Source organism: Sapajus apella, unplaced genomic scaffold, assembly GCF_009761245.1.
Source record: "Sapajus apella isolate SASKATOON/1434 unplaced genomic scaffold, GSC_monkey_1.0 scaffold49, whole genome shotgun sequence".
Lineage (NCBI taxonomy): Eukaryota > Metazoa > Chordata > Mammalia > Primates > Cebidae > Sapajus > Sapajus apella.
In genome coordinates, this window is record NW_022436989.1 from 5,214,677 (window position 1) to 5,231,575 (window position 16,899).

At 37.8% G+C, this 16,899-nt stretch overlaps 1 protein-coding gene across 10 annotated transcripts in view; it reads right to left on the reverse strand.

The window, feature by feature from the left end:
* The window catches only part of SDCCAG8 (SHH signaling and ciliogenesis regulator SDCCAG8), a 249,716-nt gene that overhangs the window by 83,718 nt on the left and 149,099 nt on the right, over positions 1-16,899 (reverse strand). For all 10 annotated transcript variants that reach the window (XM_032242401.1, XM_032242400.1, XM_032242406.1 and 7 more), the window contains 2 exons: positions 7,746-7,873; positions 5,499-5,607 (listed from right to left, as the gene is read on the reverse strand). In XM_032242401.1, coding sequence (XP_032098292.1) covers positions 5,499-5,607; positions 7,746-7,873 — 237 coding nt within the window. The remainder of the gene's footprint in view (positions 1-5,498; positions 5,608-7,745; positions 7,874-16,899) is intronic.

The window sequence follows — 16,899 nt, forward strand, 5'->3', positions numbered from 1 at the left end:
TAGATTTAGGTACAAAGTTTTCGTCATATGATTACTGATAATGGTTAAAAATTGGAAACATCTTAAAAGCCTAATAATTATTGTACATGCAAATCATTTAATAAGTTTCTGTTTTCAGAGTATTTGCTGATATAGAAAAATGTTCATTAGATGAGATATCAAATGAAAAAGCAGACGCAAAACTGTATATACAGTATAATCTCAATCACGATATAAATGTATGGATACATACACATGAAAAGTGACTGAAGGGAAGTATGTCAGACGTAAGAACAGTTATCTCTGGATGGTAGTGGCACAAGAAACTTTCCTTAATTCTTCTTTGTATTTTCCAAATTCCCTGCATTGAGGATGTCTTACATAATCACAAAAATACAAATGTTCTTTATAAAGTACATATTACTATCAAGTACATTATTGCAACAATCCTTTTTCTGCTTTGCATATTTTTGTTTTCTTTATTTATAATTGTACTTTGCCTATGAACTTTCATTTTTCAACAAAAATTTGGTATATGTGCCTGCACATCATTCTTTTTCTGTGTAGAGCTCACACTATGTTCCTAGAACTAGTAGTTTGCAAAGTTCAAAGAGTAAACTTACAAGTTTTCTGTTAGTTTTGAGATACATTCGTGACATGACTATCCTGTGCCATATAAAAGGATAATAGGCTCTAAAGCATTTTCATAGAATATTTAGGCAATTTCTGGCTTTACAGAAGCATGAACTTTCCCCTGTATTTTTATATACCAGTTATATTGTATAATGGCACTTGCATGAAATATATTTTACTACTATAACTCAGATTCAAACGATAATTGCTTTCAAAAGGAAATATGATATCTTAATTTTTTATTCTTTTAGGTTCTAGTTTGACTTTTGGTAACAATTAGCAGAGGCCAATATCAGTCTCCTCTTGTAGAAAATGTAATTTTTATAATATCCCAACCTAACATCATCTAAACATGGAGGGAAAAAACAGTTCAACCGGGTGTGTGTTCTTCACTTCAATTAAACTCACACAGTTGGATACCTACTGTTGCCAAAACAGTAATATAATTTATACATTATAGTCCACACAGTAAAACTACACTAAAAGTCATTTAACAATATTTATAACACCATAAAGTACAGTGTTAAAATATATGAACTGCAATATGTACCAAAATTATAAAATTTGTTTCTCATCATCAGTGATTAAAACCAGGATCATTGCTCTACCCTCAATACTCACAACCCTGGTGACAGATTAGAATTCAAATCTTAATGATCAATTTACAATTAACAAGATAGAAGTGAAACAAATTAAACCAACCATTATATATAACGAGACCCCATGGACTCCCATTGTTCCTCTTAATTACAAAACACAAATCAGAAATACACAATGGGCAGGGTTAGACATCAGTACACAAGCCTAGCAACCCAGAAAGTGACAATGACAGAAAAGAAAGAAGCAAACCCATGCCGACCCTGGTTCTATCTCTATCTTGTTCTTTTCAATGTGCAAGTGGTGAGAAGCTAAAACCTAGCACACACTGCTCTCCCCTCTGCAGCTGGCAGAGGCTCACTCCTCGCCAGCGCCCAGTCCTTCCAAGCTCTTCCCAGGCCAGGTGTTAAGACAGCACTGCAGACCGCACTGCAACGTTTTACTGCTGATTCATCTAAGTGCGTGGGGAGAGAGAACACTTCCTTCACTTTGATAAAGAAAAATCACAGTTGTACCAAAGACATTTAAATAGCTCCGTTTACCTCCCTCAAAAACAACCCCATAACTGTAATAAGCTCTCAGAGTACTGGGAAATACAGAAGGAAGGGTAGCGAAAGTTTACGTGAGCTTCAACTAAAATCAGACAGAATGTCTGCCTGGTGCCAATTAAAAGCAAGATGGAATTAATTCTCTTGCCTGATGGTCAAAAACAAGCTATGTAAAATGCACAGAATCAGCAGCTCATTTTTAGTTTTAAAATGGGACGTGCCATTCACAAACCCCGGGGTTACAAGCACGACTACGTGCAGCGTGGAATACACACAGGGCGCAAACTACTGTGCTAATCACTATGGAGGCTTCCAGGAAACAGAAGTAGTTGTCGCTGCCATAATGCGACTTAGGGTCTACTTGGGGAGAAAACACATACAACAGACACACACACGGAGGTACCATTTCAAAACATTTTCACAGAACAACAGAGCAGCCTAGCGCAAGGCTGGGGCAGAGAGCAACAGTGCAGTGCACACCGAGCCCAGGCTGTCAGCTGTCCCGTCACTCTGCATGGGCTCCAGTCAAATGACTAGATCTGTGAGTTAAAAGCTTATTTTAAATGGTAGAAATCCATTTGTTTAGTTGGCATTTTGAATAACAAGGCTCTTAGAGTAATGTTGCTAGTAACAGAGGAGGGAAAAATATGTCTTAATTATTGCTCAATACAAAATAAATACACTTACTTTCAGGAAAAATTGTACTCTAATACTCTGAGGAAAAACTGGACCAAAATTTCCATATGGATTGCATAACTATTTTGGAGACTGAGTTTCCACAATGACAAAACTTTAGAAACTCCAAGGTTTTCCTTACCTTAAAGCACAGGGCAAATGATTTATCCCAAGAGTCTGGCATGGGGTATGCAGGGGCACAGTCCTAGAAGGCTTCTTCAGGGTTGACTACATTAACAACTTGTATTTTAAAAGAAACAGTCTGAGCCCTTCAAGTTTTATAGGTGCTTACAAAGCAGAAGGTAACATCAAAATAAAATATTAAATTGACATGAATGAGTTAATGAGTTGTTGAAAATGTCACAGTAGGAACCAGGGAGAAATGAAACTGGAACTAAAAGAAATTAAGAACAAACAAACAACCCTAAAACCACAATTTGTCCTTTCCACTACTTTACTGTGAGGTACACAAATTGCACTTTTTGTAAGTTTTAGGGGCCCTTAAGAGTTTTAAAAATAGCAACAATTTATCAAGTGTTTACTAGTTGCTAGGCCTTGGTTGAATCAAACTGTAAAGTTAGAATAGCTGCCTATTTTAATTCATCAGATTTACAAAATACAACTAGATGCACATTTTCCTGATCTGGCCTTTTGAAAAAGGCTTGCATTGTGGCATAGACTTATTTCTGTCAGCCTATGACAGTGAGACTTTCCCTGGCAAAGACAATAGCTATGTGAAGTGATACCCAAATTACCAATCAAGACCCTTAAAACAATGCCACCCGTGAAAACAATAGCAGCTACTGTGTATTACTGTGTGTCAGACATTGTGCTAGGCACTTGATACATGTACTTACGGGTATCTATATATGTAATTCTAATCCCCACAACAATCCCACACAATGTGGCTTTAGAAATGTTCTTACAGATGGAAAAGCTGAGGTTTGGGGAGATTAGGCAATGTATCCAAGGTTACAAAGCCCCAGGTGGTAGAGTGTGATTCAAAGCTAGTTCCTCTGAATCCCCACGTGCTCCTGACTGCACACTGCCTGCCATCAACAAAGGCACAGACTGGCATCAGAAGTCAGGTCAGGATGTGGGAGCAGCACCACACCTATCTGTTGCATTCATTCATCATTCATTCATTAAGAGCCATCTATGCGTCAGATACAAAAGAATACATCCAATTTACAAAGTCGTGTTCAGCAGCTGGAGGAATGAGAAGCAAGAGGAGCTGTAGCGGTGCTTAGACCAGTACAGGCTAAGGTGACAGATCTAGAGGAGGAAAAACAGGGCCTAGGGGCACAGAGGAGGTTAGCTGTGTCACATGCCCAGGATGCTTACTTCTCCACGGGAATTTAAAGGTTAGTTTTTCCTTCCCAAACTTTCCCATCATTACTACTGTGGCTTGAATTTTCTTTAGCAATAGATGTAAAATATTGTAATTACTGTAAGAAAGAACATATACTTTGGAACCAGAAATACCTAGGTTAGAACCCTAGCTCTCCCACTCACCAGTTATTTAAACGGTTTTGGTTTCCTTATCTGCCAGTGAAGATAATAATTCCTATCTCAAGTTGTGGTGAGAATTAAATACCAAGCACCTTTTTGTCTCTTTTATAGATTAAATTTCCCTGATTATGTCTCCTTGGAGAGCAAGATCAGGAATCATTCACAAACCAATTTTAGACCTAACACATTAATATAAAACCCAGATTAATATAATTTTATCCCTAAATGATAGAATCTGGCTTGTTTGCTTCTAACAAATTACTTTGGGACCTATGTGCTGCAAATCAAATAGCTACTGTTGATATTTTATGGGTCTCTTTCATGACAGAATCATTTGGTTTTCTAGGTCAAATTTCCTTGAAATATCTGGTATTTTGGCATACAGGTTTTCCCCTACCAAAATACAATTATCAGTATATGCTAGGAAGGTGCACATGTCAGAGTACCTTCTTGGTGGTTACAGGAGCCTCTGCCTTCCTGTGAGCAGGGAGAATTGGATGCATGAGCCCTGTGATGCCCCAAAAGAATCAGCGATGGGGATTCTATCAGCTAAGATGGTTTGTTGATGCAGGATCCCAAGATGGAGCTCAGAGTGATCAGATATGCTCTGATTCTCCTGGAAATCCTTTCTGAATGAAACATCTAGGTTAGTGGTTTGTTTGCTGAGCCATATTTTCCTGCTCTCAATAGATCTAAGTGAGTTTTGGAAAAATACAGAAGAGAAGACTCACAGGCTATTTTTTCATTAAGTTATAATATAAGGCAATATTTGACATCAGTTACGTGAATATTGCCTTCTACAGTTCAATTTAAAGTGATTCTGTCCAATGTCATTTGTTTACAAAAGCAAAAACTACAGTCCAAGTGGGTCAAATAAATTTGTCCAAGATTATACAGTTACTGCCGGAGCTGAGATGAGGACTCGGGCTTCTTGAAGTTTAGAACATAAAATAATTTATTCATTGAGATAATCTGACTAGAAATTGTGTAGAAAAAAGCCATTAAGATTCCAACCAATGGATTTATAAAAGAGTAGTATGCCTATAAAATGAGTGATGGCTGTTCTATTATAATATAACAATTTGAAGAGAAGGGAAGAATAGTTTTGGTTTATTTATTTCAAAGTACCATCTACTTTCATCTTAATATATACCCATTTCATCTGTTATCATTTAACCTAAAGATAGCTTTTGTGTTCATGGTGAATTGTAACAATAGATTAAAATGTGTTAACCATATCCATGTAAGATTTTATAACTGCTTGATTTACCTGCATCCTTATGTTATTACCATATTGATCCTTGTTTTCCGAAATTTCAGTTTTCAATTCTAAACACTAAAAAGTCAAATAATAGTATATACACATAATTGAGAAAAAACATAAAAGTGTATGGACAATTAAGAAAATGTCCATATGGAGAAAATGTTTGCAAAGTAAACATTAGCAGATACCTAATTTTGACATTAGACTATACAACAGTATAAATGCTGTCTTTTAAGGAAAAATTAGTCACACAAACAGTGCTCTTGAAAGTATTCCATAACATCACCTACCTGCTTTTTTGAGAGATTTGTTCCAGTTTCTTGGCTAATGTACAGCATTCTTCCTTTAACTTTGTCAAGAATGTATTCTGGGAGGTCAGCAACAGATACTGTTCATTTTCTAGAAATAACAATAAACCCCCACCAACATAAGATGTTTATGGTTGTAGCTCTGCAGTGCTTCCATACGTAGAGTGATAAGGTGCTTAGACCCTACACATTTCCTGTAAGCCACTAGATCACCTCCAGTGTCCTAAGTCAAAGGACTGATCATCTGGCAACACACTCAATCTTTTGAGTCATTTATTTTCAACATAATTATACACCAGAAACATTTTTCATCATACCAGCTTGGTGTAACATTTTAACATGTTAATAAAGTGTCAAATACCTCAAGTGGAGTCATAGATGCTTATATCTTCGTAATATGCAAGATATTATATTTTTATTTTGACAATTTTACTATAAACAGAGTGTCAAAAATTCTCACAACCAGATAATTCAAAACTAAAATCATCGAGGACTTCTCTTCAACACTGTAATTCATGCTTTGTTTCATATTTGCACACATGGCTTCCTACCACCGCCGCCCCCAATCCTGCATATACTTCTCTAATTATGAAGGTAAAAATGTGTATTTTCTTTAGAATTTTAATTTCATTGTCAACAGCATGAGCTGCAGTGGAGATCTGGTCAAAGACACTGAAAAGAGTGTGATTTGTGTGTGTGTGTGTGTACAAGACAAAAGGAAATGTTCTTAAGGTGGTTCTAACACTTAAATACACTCTAATCTAGTGCTTAGTTTCTGCCCAAGACTCTGATCACTTGGATCATGCTAACAGTGAGGGCAAACAATAATTTATCCTACAATTTCCTCTTTTTATTTTAGTGGAAGAACATCTACTAAACCCGGTGAATTTTCATTTCTTCTGGCCAAATGCTGTTAGAAGAAAATCTCTACTGAGAGTGCTAGAGGGAATTGTGTGAGTCAATATGACATTTGCCTCTTCATAAGTAAATAGAGTATTTAATGACTTGCATGCTAGCAATTTTTTACCCATAGGATAAGAAGTAATTTTTTAACTCTATCATCAAATACAATATATTAATACATTAAATTATATGAAAATTACCTCTAAGCATAAGTTTTAAGAGTCCTTTAATTCTTTTCAATTTTATCCAATAACTGGCAAAAAGCATATAGCATACAAATCAAAACAAATCCAGGCACTAAAATTAAGCAACATTTTTCTGGAAGAGACAGGATCAATTAAACTTTTGTTTTAATAGTACAATCAGTGTGGAGTATGTGGTGTGGAATTATAATGACTGACACTGTCTTGTTTTGACTAACACTGTCTGTGAACACACAACTCAAAAGTGAAAGAAACTACATAATGCTCTGACTGAACAAATCAAACTGTCTATTTTCAAAGTGCATTTTACTTTCAAATTAAAGGTAAAGAGTTACTGGCCAACTCAGTCTGCAGAATAGTGCCAATGTGATGAAAGATGGCAATTTTTAGCCAAGCTGCCAGCTGTGGTCAATGCCTTGTATTAGTGAATTTTAACAGCAGTTGTGAGAACTTGAAGAATGCAAAGGATTAAACATCACTCTGGATTGGGTTGGGGGAGGTGGGGAAATCATACAAATGCTAAAAATGTTCGAAGCTGCAAAGATTAAATAAAGGAACATATCAATTTGGAGCCACTGAATTACATCCAGCTGCGACAGTGAATTAAGAACCGATTAATGGCTAAAGCTTTTCTCCAGTTTGGATGCTGAAGCAAACTCATTAGGCTTTTAGAGCAGCTATAATGTGGGTACTGTGGGAACTGTTCAATGCTATTCAGGAGACTCTAACTGTAAGCTCAGAGCATTTCCCGCAGAGCTTCTGATGCTATTTTCTTTATATAACATGTGTGCCTGAAAACCCAGCCAAAAACAAGCCCTTTGTTTTTCTACTTTGTTGTGGTCTCTCTCAGCTTTACGTTTCTTGAACACAGGTAAATAAACTCATAATCCAGATGGTGCAACAGATGTGAGAGCAGCACTCTGAAATCAACAGACAGTGGGCAATACTTTCCATTTTCTCTTTTAAACGCTAACTAATATGTAATTCGGAATCTCCGGTGTAGTTAGCATCTGCTCCCTTCGGCCAGCCAAAGGTTACAGGTGTTCCTGATGTCATTTCACAGTAAGGCGTGGGCCTGGCTTGTGAGCGAGTGCCCAGGCTCTAATCTTTCCCTACCACCTACCAGTTTTGTCATGCTGGGCCTCCATTTGCTGTATCTTCTGTGTCAGCTCCTGCTCTCTTTGCTGGGCCTGAAGGGCTTGGGCCTTTGCTTCCTTGCTAAAGCTCTGCTGAATGCTATCTTTTTCCTGTCTGCAAAACAGAGAGGAGACATACAGAAATTTAACCTGCAGATGCACAAACCCCCATCCTGTCCCCTATAGACCAGACAGAGCTGATACATAGTAAATTGTTAAGCATAAGAAGACAATGACCTTTCTATTTACCCTCCCCCACTTCAGGGGGAAAACCTAAACAACCTTTCAAACGATGTTAAATACGTGCCATCAATCCAAATGGACTAAAGTACGCAGCATCAAAAAAAAATCATAACTAAATAATGGTATTTTGTAACTTTAAAGCGCAAACCTTTTTTTCTCTAACATTCTTAATGTTTTACACTACCAATGAATCCTTCATCTTCTGAATGGTCAATATTTCCTAAAGATACTGGAATTCTAGGAACAGCATGATTAGATTCTTAATTTAAGCAAAATTTAAATTCTTAAAACTAAGCTTTGCAGACCACTTCTGTTTTTACTCCTAAACTTAAAATGGAATCTTAAATATAATGCAAGAGACTCTATCTAGAGGCGAGTAAATGATTCCGCAGTGCCACATGCATGTTTTCACTAAATATTTTCACACATCAGGCCATATAATGTGAATATAAATATGAATATGAATAACTTCCCCCAGCACTTCATAATAAAATCCCTATTGGGTCACATTGAAAGAAACTGCAGGATGAAAGGCTTCTGTAGTGAGACAACGTCCCATCGTACTGCCATAGCCCTTGACCTGTCCCACTGGGTCAGCAACCAAGCATAGTGGCTCCAACAGAGAGAAACTTCCTCAACAATTAGAACCTGGGGAATGCAAAGGGCCTCACTGCTGGCAGCACTGTGGATACTGACACTGTGTGTGTGCACGTACATGCACACACACACACACACACACACACACACACATTAGGAAGGTTCTTTAAACTCTAAATATGGGCAAGTGATATGAGGGCGTCCTTCAATTAACTGACTTAGTTATTTCAAACTCCTGATCTCCGTGTGGGCATTTCTCATCCATGCTGCTTTAGTTTACTAATTGAGATATTTACTGCTTAGCCTTTGCCAAACTAAAAATAAACAATTCCATAAAGCTATCACTACTAGTCTATGTACCGCTGTGGAACTTCAATTCAGTAGCTTCTAATTATAAAGCAACATAAGGAAAGCCTGTATTAAAACTGGTCAATGCATGTGGTCATGCTGTAATGTAAAATTCTGGAGTGAAAATACACCCACACCTCACTCAAATGGAATCATCGGGGGTCCATGCTAAATGTGAAATTAGGTCCTGTCTGGTACTTTTAATAACAACACCTCCCCCTGGGATGTGGTCCAGGGTCTTTCCTTGCACTTAGTTCCAAACTAGCATATTACAACAAATGGACAGTCAGACGAGGCTACTTTTGGCCTCCTCAGTCACGCCACGTGTTTTCTGGCCATGGATCACTGCACGTCTCTTCCTCCTCCTGGAATGCCCTGCCTCCCACCCACTCAATCCCCCTGCAAGATGTATACCGCTACTCCCTTAAGGCCTAGCTCAAAATTCTTCCTCTCCCCTTCTCTTCTCCTGAATTAACTATTCTTCCCTCAATAACCTCAGTATATACTGGGTTCATCCTACAAAGATAGCATTGATCAGACTTCAGTTATTGTTTTAATGTCTGTTTCCTTCATCGTCTTTGTCTCTCTAAACTCTCAGCCCAGCTCAGTATTTGGCACATAGGAAGTGGGCAGTGATACTTTCATGATTGGATGTTCTTATATTCTTGTCACAGGGTAAAGGAAGGCTGCTATCTTTAAGTGTAGCTGAAGAATCTGCTTAAGTCTTACATGAGGAGGCAAAAACTTTTCAGACAAGTTAGAAAAAAGTGCTTGGAAGAGAATGGGTCTAATGGCTCTGCCAGCTGGAGACCCTGCTGCTAAAGGAGTCAGCTGAAAAACAGCCCTGTAAACTCTCACTGAGTAACTATCACCAAGTCAGACCCCGAACTGCGGCAGGAGACAGAGGTAGGGAAATCTGGGACTCTGCAACCCCTAACAATTGGGTGACATAAATGCATTCTCCAAAACCAATATCCATTTGAGAGTGAAAAGGGGCACTATTAATGATTATTCCAAGATAACAGTTATAACCGAGACTACCCATCACAAACTGGTACTTACAGTTCCCTCATGTAAAGGGGTTGTCAATCTCACCATCAATTTTTAGAATAAGTTGCCTAATTACTGATACTATAAATTGACTATAGGCCGGGCACGGTGGCTCACACCTATAATCCCAGCACTTTGGGAGGCTGAGGCAGGCAGATCACTTAAGGCCAGGAGTTAGAAAGCAGCCTGGCCAACATAGCAAAACCCCATCTCTACTAAAAATACAAAAATCAGCTGAGCGTGGTGATGCATGCCTGTAATCCCAGTTACTCGGGAGGGTGAGGCAGGAGAATAACGAACCTGAGAGGTGGAGGCTGCAGTGAGCTGAGATGGTGCCACTGCACTCCAGCCTGGGTGACAGAGTGCGATTCTGTCTCTAAATAAATAAATTAAAAAAATAGACTATAGATAAGAGCTACTGTCATAATTGTAGTCCTTTTTATAAAATAAAACAATTTAAAAGACTTCTACCAACACATGCTGAATTACACATCAACTTACGTTTCTTGAATCCTTCCTCAACTTTCACTCTTTGTGGGAAACTATACATTATGTTTCATCGCCTAGAAACATGACAGAGTCTTGCCTTTCTACCTCCTTTCCCCTTCCGCTTTCCTATGTTGCCTTCTCCCTCCTTTTGTAGGTTCTTTCTGACTTGGTAAGCTTTTTATAAAATCCCGGAATGTTAGAACTGACAGGGAACCTCAAATGTGTTTCAAAAAACCCTTTCACTTTACAGTTGGAAAAAGAAAACCTACTAAAAAATCCCTAAGGGTCACAAAGAATTTAAAGTCTGCTTATAGTTTGCATAGTGAATGATTTAAAGGCAGAGGTAGGATTAACATATTTTTATTTAGGGAGACCATTTTATAATACTCTAGAGCAGGAGTATGCAATCTTTTGGCTTCCCTGGGTCACCCTGGGAAAATTATCTTGGGCCACACATAAAATACACTAATACTAACACTAACGATTGCCGATGAGCTGGAAATAAAAAGAAAAAGAAAAGAAAATCACACAAAATCTGACAATATTTTAAGAAAATCTATCAGCTTTATATCGGGCTGCACTCAAAGCTGTCCTGGGCCGCCAGCTGGACAGCTAACACAGCTTACGGCCTGGCTGGCTTTGAATGCAGCCCAACATAAATTCATAAACTTCCTTAAAACATTATGAGATTTATGCATAGGCCTTTTTTCTTTCACCTTTTTAGCTCATCAGCTATCATTAGTGCTAGTGTCTTTTATGAGTGGCCCACAACAATTCTCCTTCCAGTGTGGCCCAGGGAAGCCAAAAGATTGGACACATCTGCTCTAGAGGTAATACCTCAAAAAAAATTAAAGGAGCAAAGGAACATCCACCTCTATGCCCGAAGTTATTCACATCACCTGTAATCCAGGCATATGTAGGCCATATCAATGTTTTCTTCATAAAAATTCAGAATTAAAAGGAGTGAACATGTACTGGCTAGGCCTCAAACACAGTCTACATATACATGGAGGTACAGTCACTCCTTTTTTCCAATTATAGTTCTGGTTGACTGTATTTTCTAAAATTGGTGACAATGGTATTTATCATCTCATTGTTTAGAAATGGGACCAAAGCATTACTTTACATTGTTGATACGCAATTTTTTCATATCATTTATTTTAAATCTTGCAATTAAAAAAATGTTCATGTCAAAGAGCAAAAATGACTTGTTAAACAGATTTTTAAAAGTACATTTTCTAATGATGTTAAACTGAGCTCAATAATGACCTTGGGACAGAAACCATGAAAGCCTCAAGTCTGAGAACAAGGACCTGGCACTTGTGGGGTTGAGGCACCAATCCCATCTTCCATGTTCCTGTTCACCTTTTTACTGATGTCTGAAGTTCCAGTGTGAGATATACAACTCTTTTGGTTAAAAGGTGTTTCCCTTTTAAGATAAAATATTGACAGCTTTGTGAGAGTAGCATATTGGTATGAAAAAACTTGTGAGAATATTTATAACATGCTTACTGGCTGAAAACCATTAAGGAATACAGATAGCAGCGGCGGGGAGGTGCTGGGTGCTGAGTGCTGATGTGAGTTTAAACACAAGCTGTACGTTTGTCCCAGTATTGGTGATATTAGCTTTGATTGCTTGGTTAACATCATTGGTGTGCTAGAAGATACTTAACGACTGGCCTCCAGCGGGTAGGAAGTCCCTTTTTTGTAGTGTTTGCCAATTTTCAGTGCAGACACTTCCACCATGCTCTATTTTAAGCGCAAGTTGGGAAGAAATACACACAATTGGCTCTCATGAGCTGGTGGAAATCAGACCCACCACAACAGTAGTTAGGTGAGCTCTCCCAGGCTTCTCTACTGTAAAGTTACCGCTTTCCTCTTTGTATCAAGTATGTGCAAAAGTAATTACTTTTAATAGCAAAAATCACAATCACTTTTGCTCCAACCTTAATTTGCTCCAACAAATTAAGAGGTAATTTGTTGGGATATGCTGAGACTATGCAAACGTCCTCTTCTTAGTCCAACTCTCACCTAACAGTTTTACATCCAAAAGTGATGTTTTTGGTCCATCATTCTTTCTCTATTTTTCAGTTAACATTGTGTTATAAGAAGGAGCTTTTCCTTCTCTCACATTTATTAATTCATTAATATCAGCATACAGTCACAGATTCATATCTTATTCAGTGGGTTATAATCCATTATAATCATTATTTTTATGCTCAATTTATCCTGGATTTGGCCAGGGGGAACCCTTTCAAGGTGGTTCCTATGTGACATGTCTCTATTATTCTTGTATACTTCTTGGCTTTCTGTCTCCACAAAATGTTGCAGGCTCGTCTTGTACCTGTCTTGGAGTCAGCACTTGACCAAGCAGCTCTTTTTGTGCCTTTAATGGAGAATGCTATTTAGAAACCAAGACCTGTCACTAAGTGGTACTCATTGCTACCCCAAAATCATTGCTACTAGGTCACCTTAGTAGACTAAGTCTGGACATGAATACACATACAAGTGTATAAATGTGAATATAAATATAAATATTTGTCTGTATGCTACGTGAATATACACATACACATTCATACTGGTCTTTCCAATTATAATCCAACAACATACAGAGAACCATGTCTCCCTTTTTTCCATAATTGCAATTTTTTTCCTCAATAGTAAGAAACTTGGTTCCTATTATCCTCGACATACTTATTCGTTTGTTCAAACTTGGAATACACAGAAAGTAGTTTAAAAATTAATAACCTACTATGGAAAGCAAATCTACTAGCAGATAGAATTAAATATTTGCTTATAGTTTTGTTTCTTTTTGCCTTGTTTTGTAAACAAATGTATACGTACTTTTTGAGTTTATTCTCTTTGTGCTCTGGGAAGATGACACCTTGAGAGGCAATGGAGTACAGCCAAAAACTCATAGAGCTGGACAGTCAGAGTACAACATCTACCACCTTATTGTCTGTGTGGCTATAGACAAATCACCTCATTCCTTTAATCCTGGGGTTCTTCAACCAGACAGAACAACAAAAAATCCAACCTTAAAGGACTAATCGTTTTAAGAAGCTACCATTTATTAATGTTTACACAAAAGCTAAGGTCTTTATATGCATTCTTTTAATCTTCACACCAACCATACAAAGTAGATTCTCTCAGTATCTTCACTTCACAGGTAAGCAAATGGGGGCCTAGAGAGGTTATATAATATGTCCAAGTTCTTTAGATATTAAAGGTGATATCCAGGAATTCCAGAGCTATCTGTTTCTAAAGTCCACAGTGAATCACTGTGTAGAGAAATCACATGTAGAGAAATCAGAGAAGGTTGAAAGGATAACAAGTGTCTATTTCAGTTACCTATATGGGAATGTGCCTTTTAATAGCCATATTATCCATCTTCACAGCCAAATCCCAAGCTAGTTCTCCTACTTCTTTCCCTGTTGTCTCCTAAGCTACTGGATTACTTTCTCCTACAGTGACACCGTCAATTAGTTGTATCCTTCTCAAAGAAATACATTTACCTTTGTAAAAACACCGAAAGGCCCCACAAACACATCTCCTGTCTCAAGTGGTCGAAGACTCCGGAAAAGGTAAGTCATGTGCATCAATCTGGAACGGAAATCCGTGGAGAACAGGGACCTTTGTTTTGCTCACAAATTTGTCCCCCAAATCCAGAATAGTGCCTGCTATACAGTTGTTTGGTCACTGAACATTGGGTGAATGAATAAACAAACAAATGAATGAATGAGCAACTATCAAAAGACAGAAAGCACTAAGTATCCTCCTAGGTGTAAGTATCATCCTGTCTACTGACTACAGTAAGAGAATACGATACGATAATCCCTATTTTTGCCAAGAATTTATTATTATCGACAATAAAACAAAAACAATAATAAAACTGGTAGACAGCATGATGTGTCCCTTGTTTGACAAGGATCCAAATTCTATGCTTATTTACTGCTAACAGGGACTACATTCTCTTATTTGAGCAAATGTGGAACTACGGAGAAGAAACACAAAGGAAAACACAGGAATGGGATTCTGGAATCTCTGCTTCCTTAAGTATGCAGAAGACTTAATGGCATCATACATATTTCCTGGAGTAAATTACTTCTATTTTCTTCACTGCAAAGTATGTCAGAACTTTAAACACGATGTTGAAAGATGAGTTATCAGATCAGAGAATGAGTCACTTCTAGGGAAGAAAGCAGAAACAGAAAGGAGGTCAACTTCTTTCAAGGGAATATACACAAAAGAAAGGAAATATTTAACAGAAACATCTCCAAAAATAATTTTCCCTCCAAAAATGTTCTTACAGTATCTCCAAAATAATTTGGAAACTTACCTTCAAGGCAAAAGACAGTGTAGCAGACTAGATATCGCCTGTTTCTATTACATATGCACAGCTCCCATTTACTTTTAAAACAAAACCGCAGACTGACTATCAACTGCAGTTACTATAGCATCATGTCTGTCTTTTCTATTTTAAAAGGCACATGCAGATGCACTGACCTCTCTATTCTTCATAACATTTCTGTGAGGCAGGGAGATGGAACAGAGATTCCTGTTTGGTAGATAAAGTATCTCAAACTCAGGGAATTAAGAGATTTTTCTCAAAGCCATGAAGCTAGTAAGTAGCAAAGCTGGAATTTGAATCTGTCTTCTCACTCCAAGTCCAGTGTTCACTCCATTCCATGGCACTGCCTCACATGATGGGTTTGTTTAATCAAACAGTGTATTGCGCATCCCTTCAACAAATACTTGGGCAACTACTTTGTGCCAGCCACAAAAGGATGGGGATGCATCAGTGTGCAAGATGTAGACCATGCCCTCAAAGAGTTTATGGTCTAGGGAATAAAATAAGCCGGTTTTTTTTTTGGGGGGGGAACAAAACAACTAATGGTATAGTAAATATTTAAGTAGGGCTAAATTCCTGCCATTATACAGGAGAAAAGGATAGGAACTGGGGAGTAGCTGGGGACAGGGAGTAAGGATTTCGGGAAGCTTAAAAAAAATTAGAAGCTTAAAACATGAGTAGTAATCTGCCACTGAAAGAGCACGAAGATGACTACAAGTGAAGCGGACGGTGTGTGTAAAGACCCAAGGTGCAGAGATAACCAGGAGCCCTGGGGAGACTGCAAACAGTGTTGGCATGCTGGATGCTGGAGGATGTATGTTGCAGGGTAGCAGTGTGCGGCTGGTGGAGGGGAGGTTATTGAAGAGAGATGAGACTTGGAGATGTAGGCAGGAGCCAGGAAAGGAAGCTATTTTTAAGGCCCTCGTCCTGAGGGAAGTAGGGAGCCAATGTAGGGTTTTAAGCAGCGGAGTGTTGTGATCACACTCGTGCTTTAGAAAGATCACTCTGGCTGCAGTGTGGGGAACAGATGGGGAAGGGACAACATTAGAATCAGGGAAAGCACTTATTACTACAGCAATAGTAAGAGCAATTTCTGTAATGTTTCTTTAGATACAGTAGATACCATAGGTAGATATTGAGGCTGAATAGCCTCAGTGTATTTGACAATGCACACTTTACTTATTTTCAGCCTTAAAATGTTTCCATAGCTCAGCGTACCCGATGCATTAAGTGACTGCATGGGGCAAAGTTCCTGTGACATAGTAAGGCACTTCCACATCCTACTGTACAACCCCATGTGCCCAATTCATCACACAAAATAATAAGGACAAATACACTATTTTACCTAAAATAAATTCAATCATGATTTGACCTTTATATCTTCATATTTTCAAAATTCATATTTTCCATTTCAATTTATCTACATAAAATAATGACTTTGATTCATTCTTGGCTTTCTTCTCCGAAAAATATCACTTGATCTACAAATTCCCAGTAGCTAATCCCTCTGATGAGTAAGTTCAAATCAGGTATCAGTAAGATCAATATGTATATAGGGTCAACATGTATTCTAGCAGCATTTCTAACATGTCAATGGAAATGCATTATTATCACACTGTAGTACAACCAACTGAAAAGTTCCTATTCTATCATTCAAATGTTTTAGGAACTAATTTCTAGGACATATTAAATGGGGAACATGTTGGTTCCTTTGTGGCTATAAAATTTATTCAGAAATATGTGTAAAAGTAAGAATTATAATTACTAAATATATTTTTATATTTTATCTCATAAGTATGACAGAGTAATGCATCATTTATCTAGAATGTCAAGAAAATGCTCCACATGTGAGAATTATCTAGGTATTAGATCCATAGAAATCTGAAAATATGCAGTAGAAATATGTCTAAAATGTATTAATTATGTCTCTGCTTTCTTAAGCAAACTATACCAAATATAATAAACTCTCCTTAATAATTAATGTTAATAATTTAAAACATGGTAGGCCCACTTACTGCTGCTATTCCTTCTGCTAGTAAGTGCCTATGCGTCATTGCTCATTG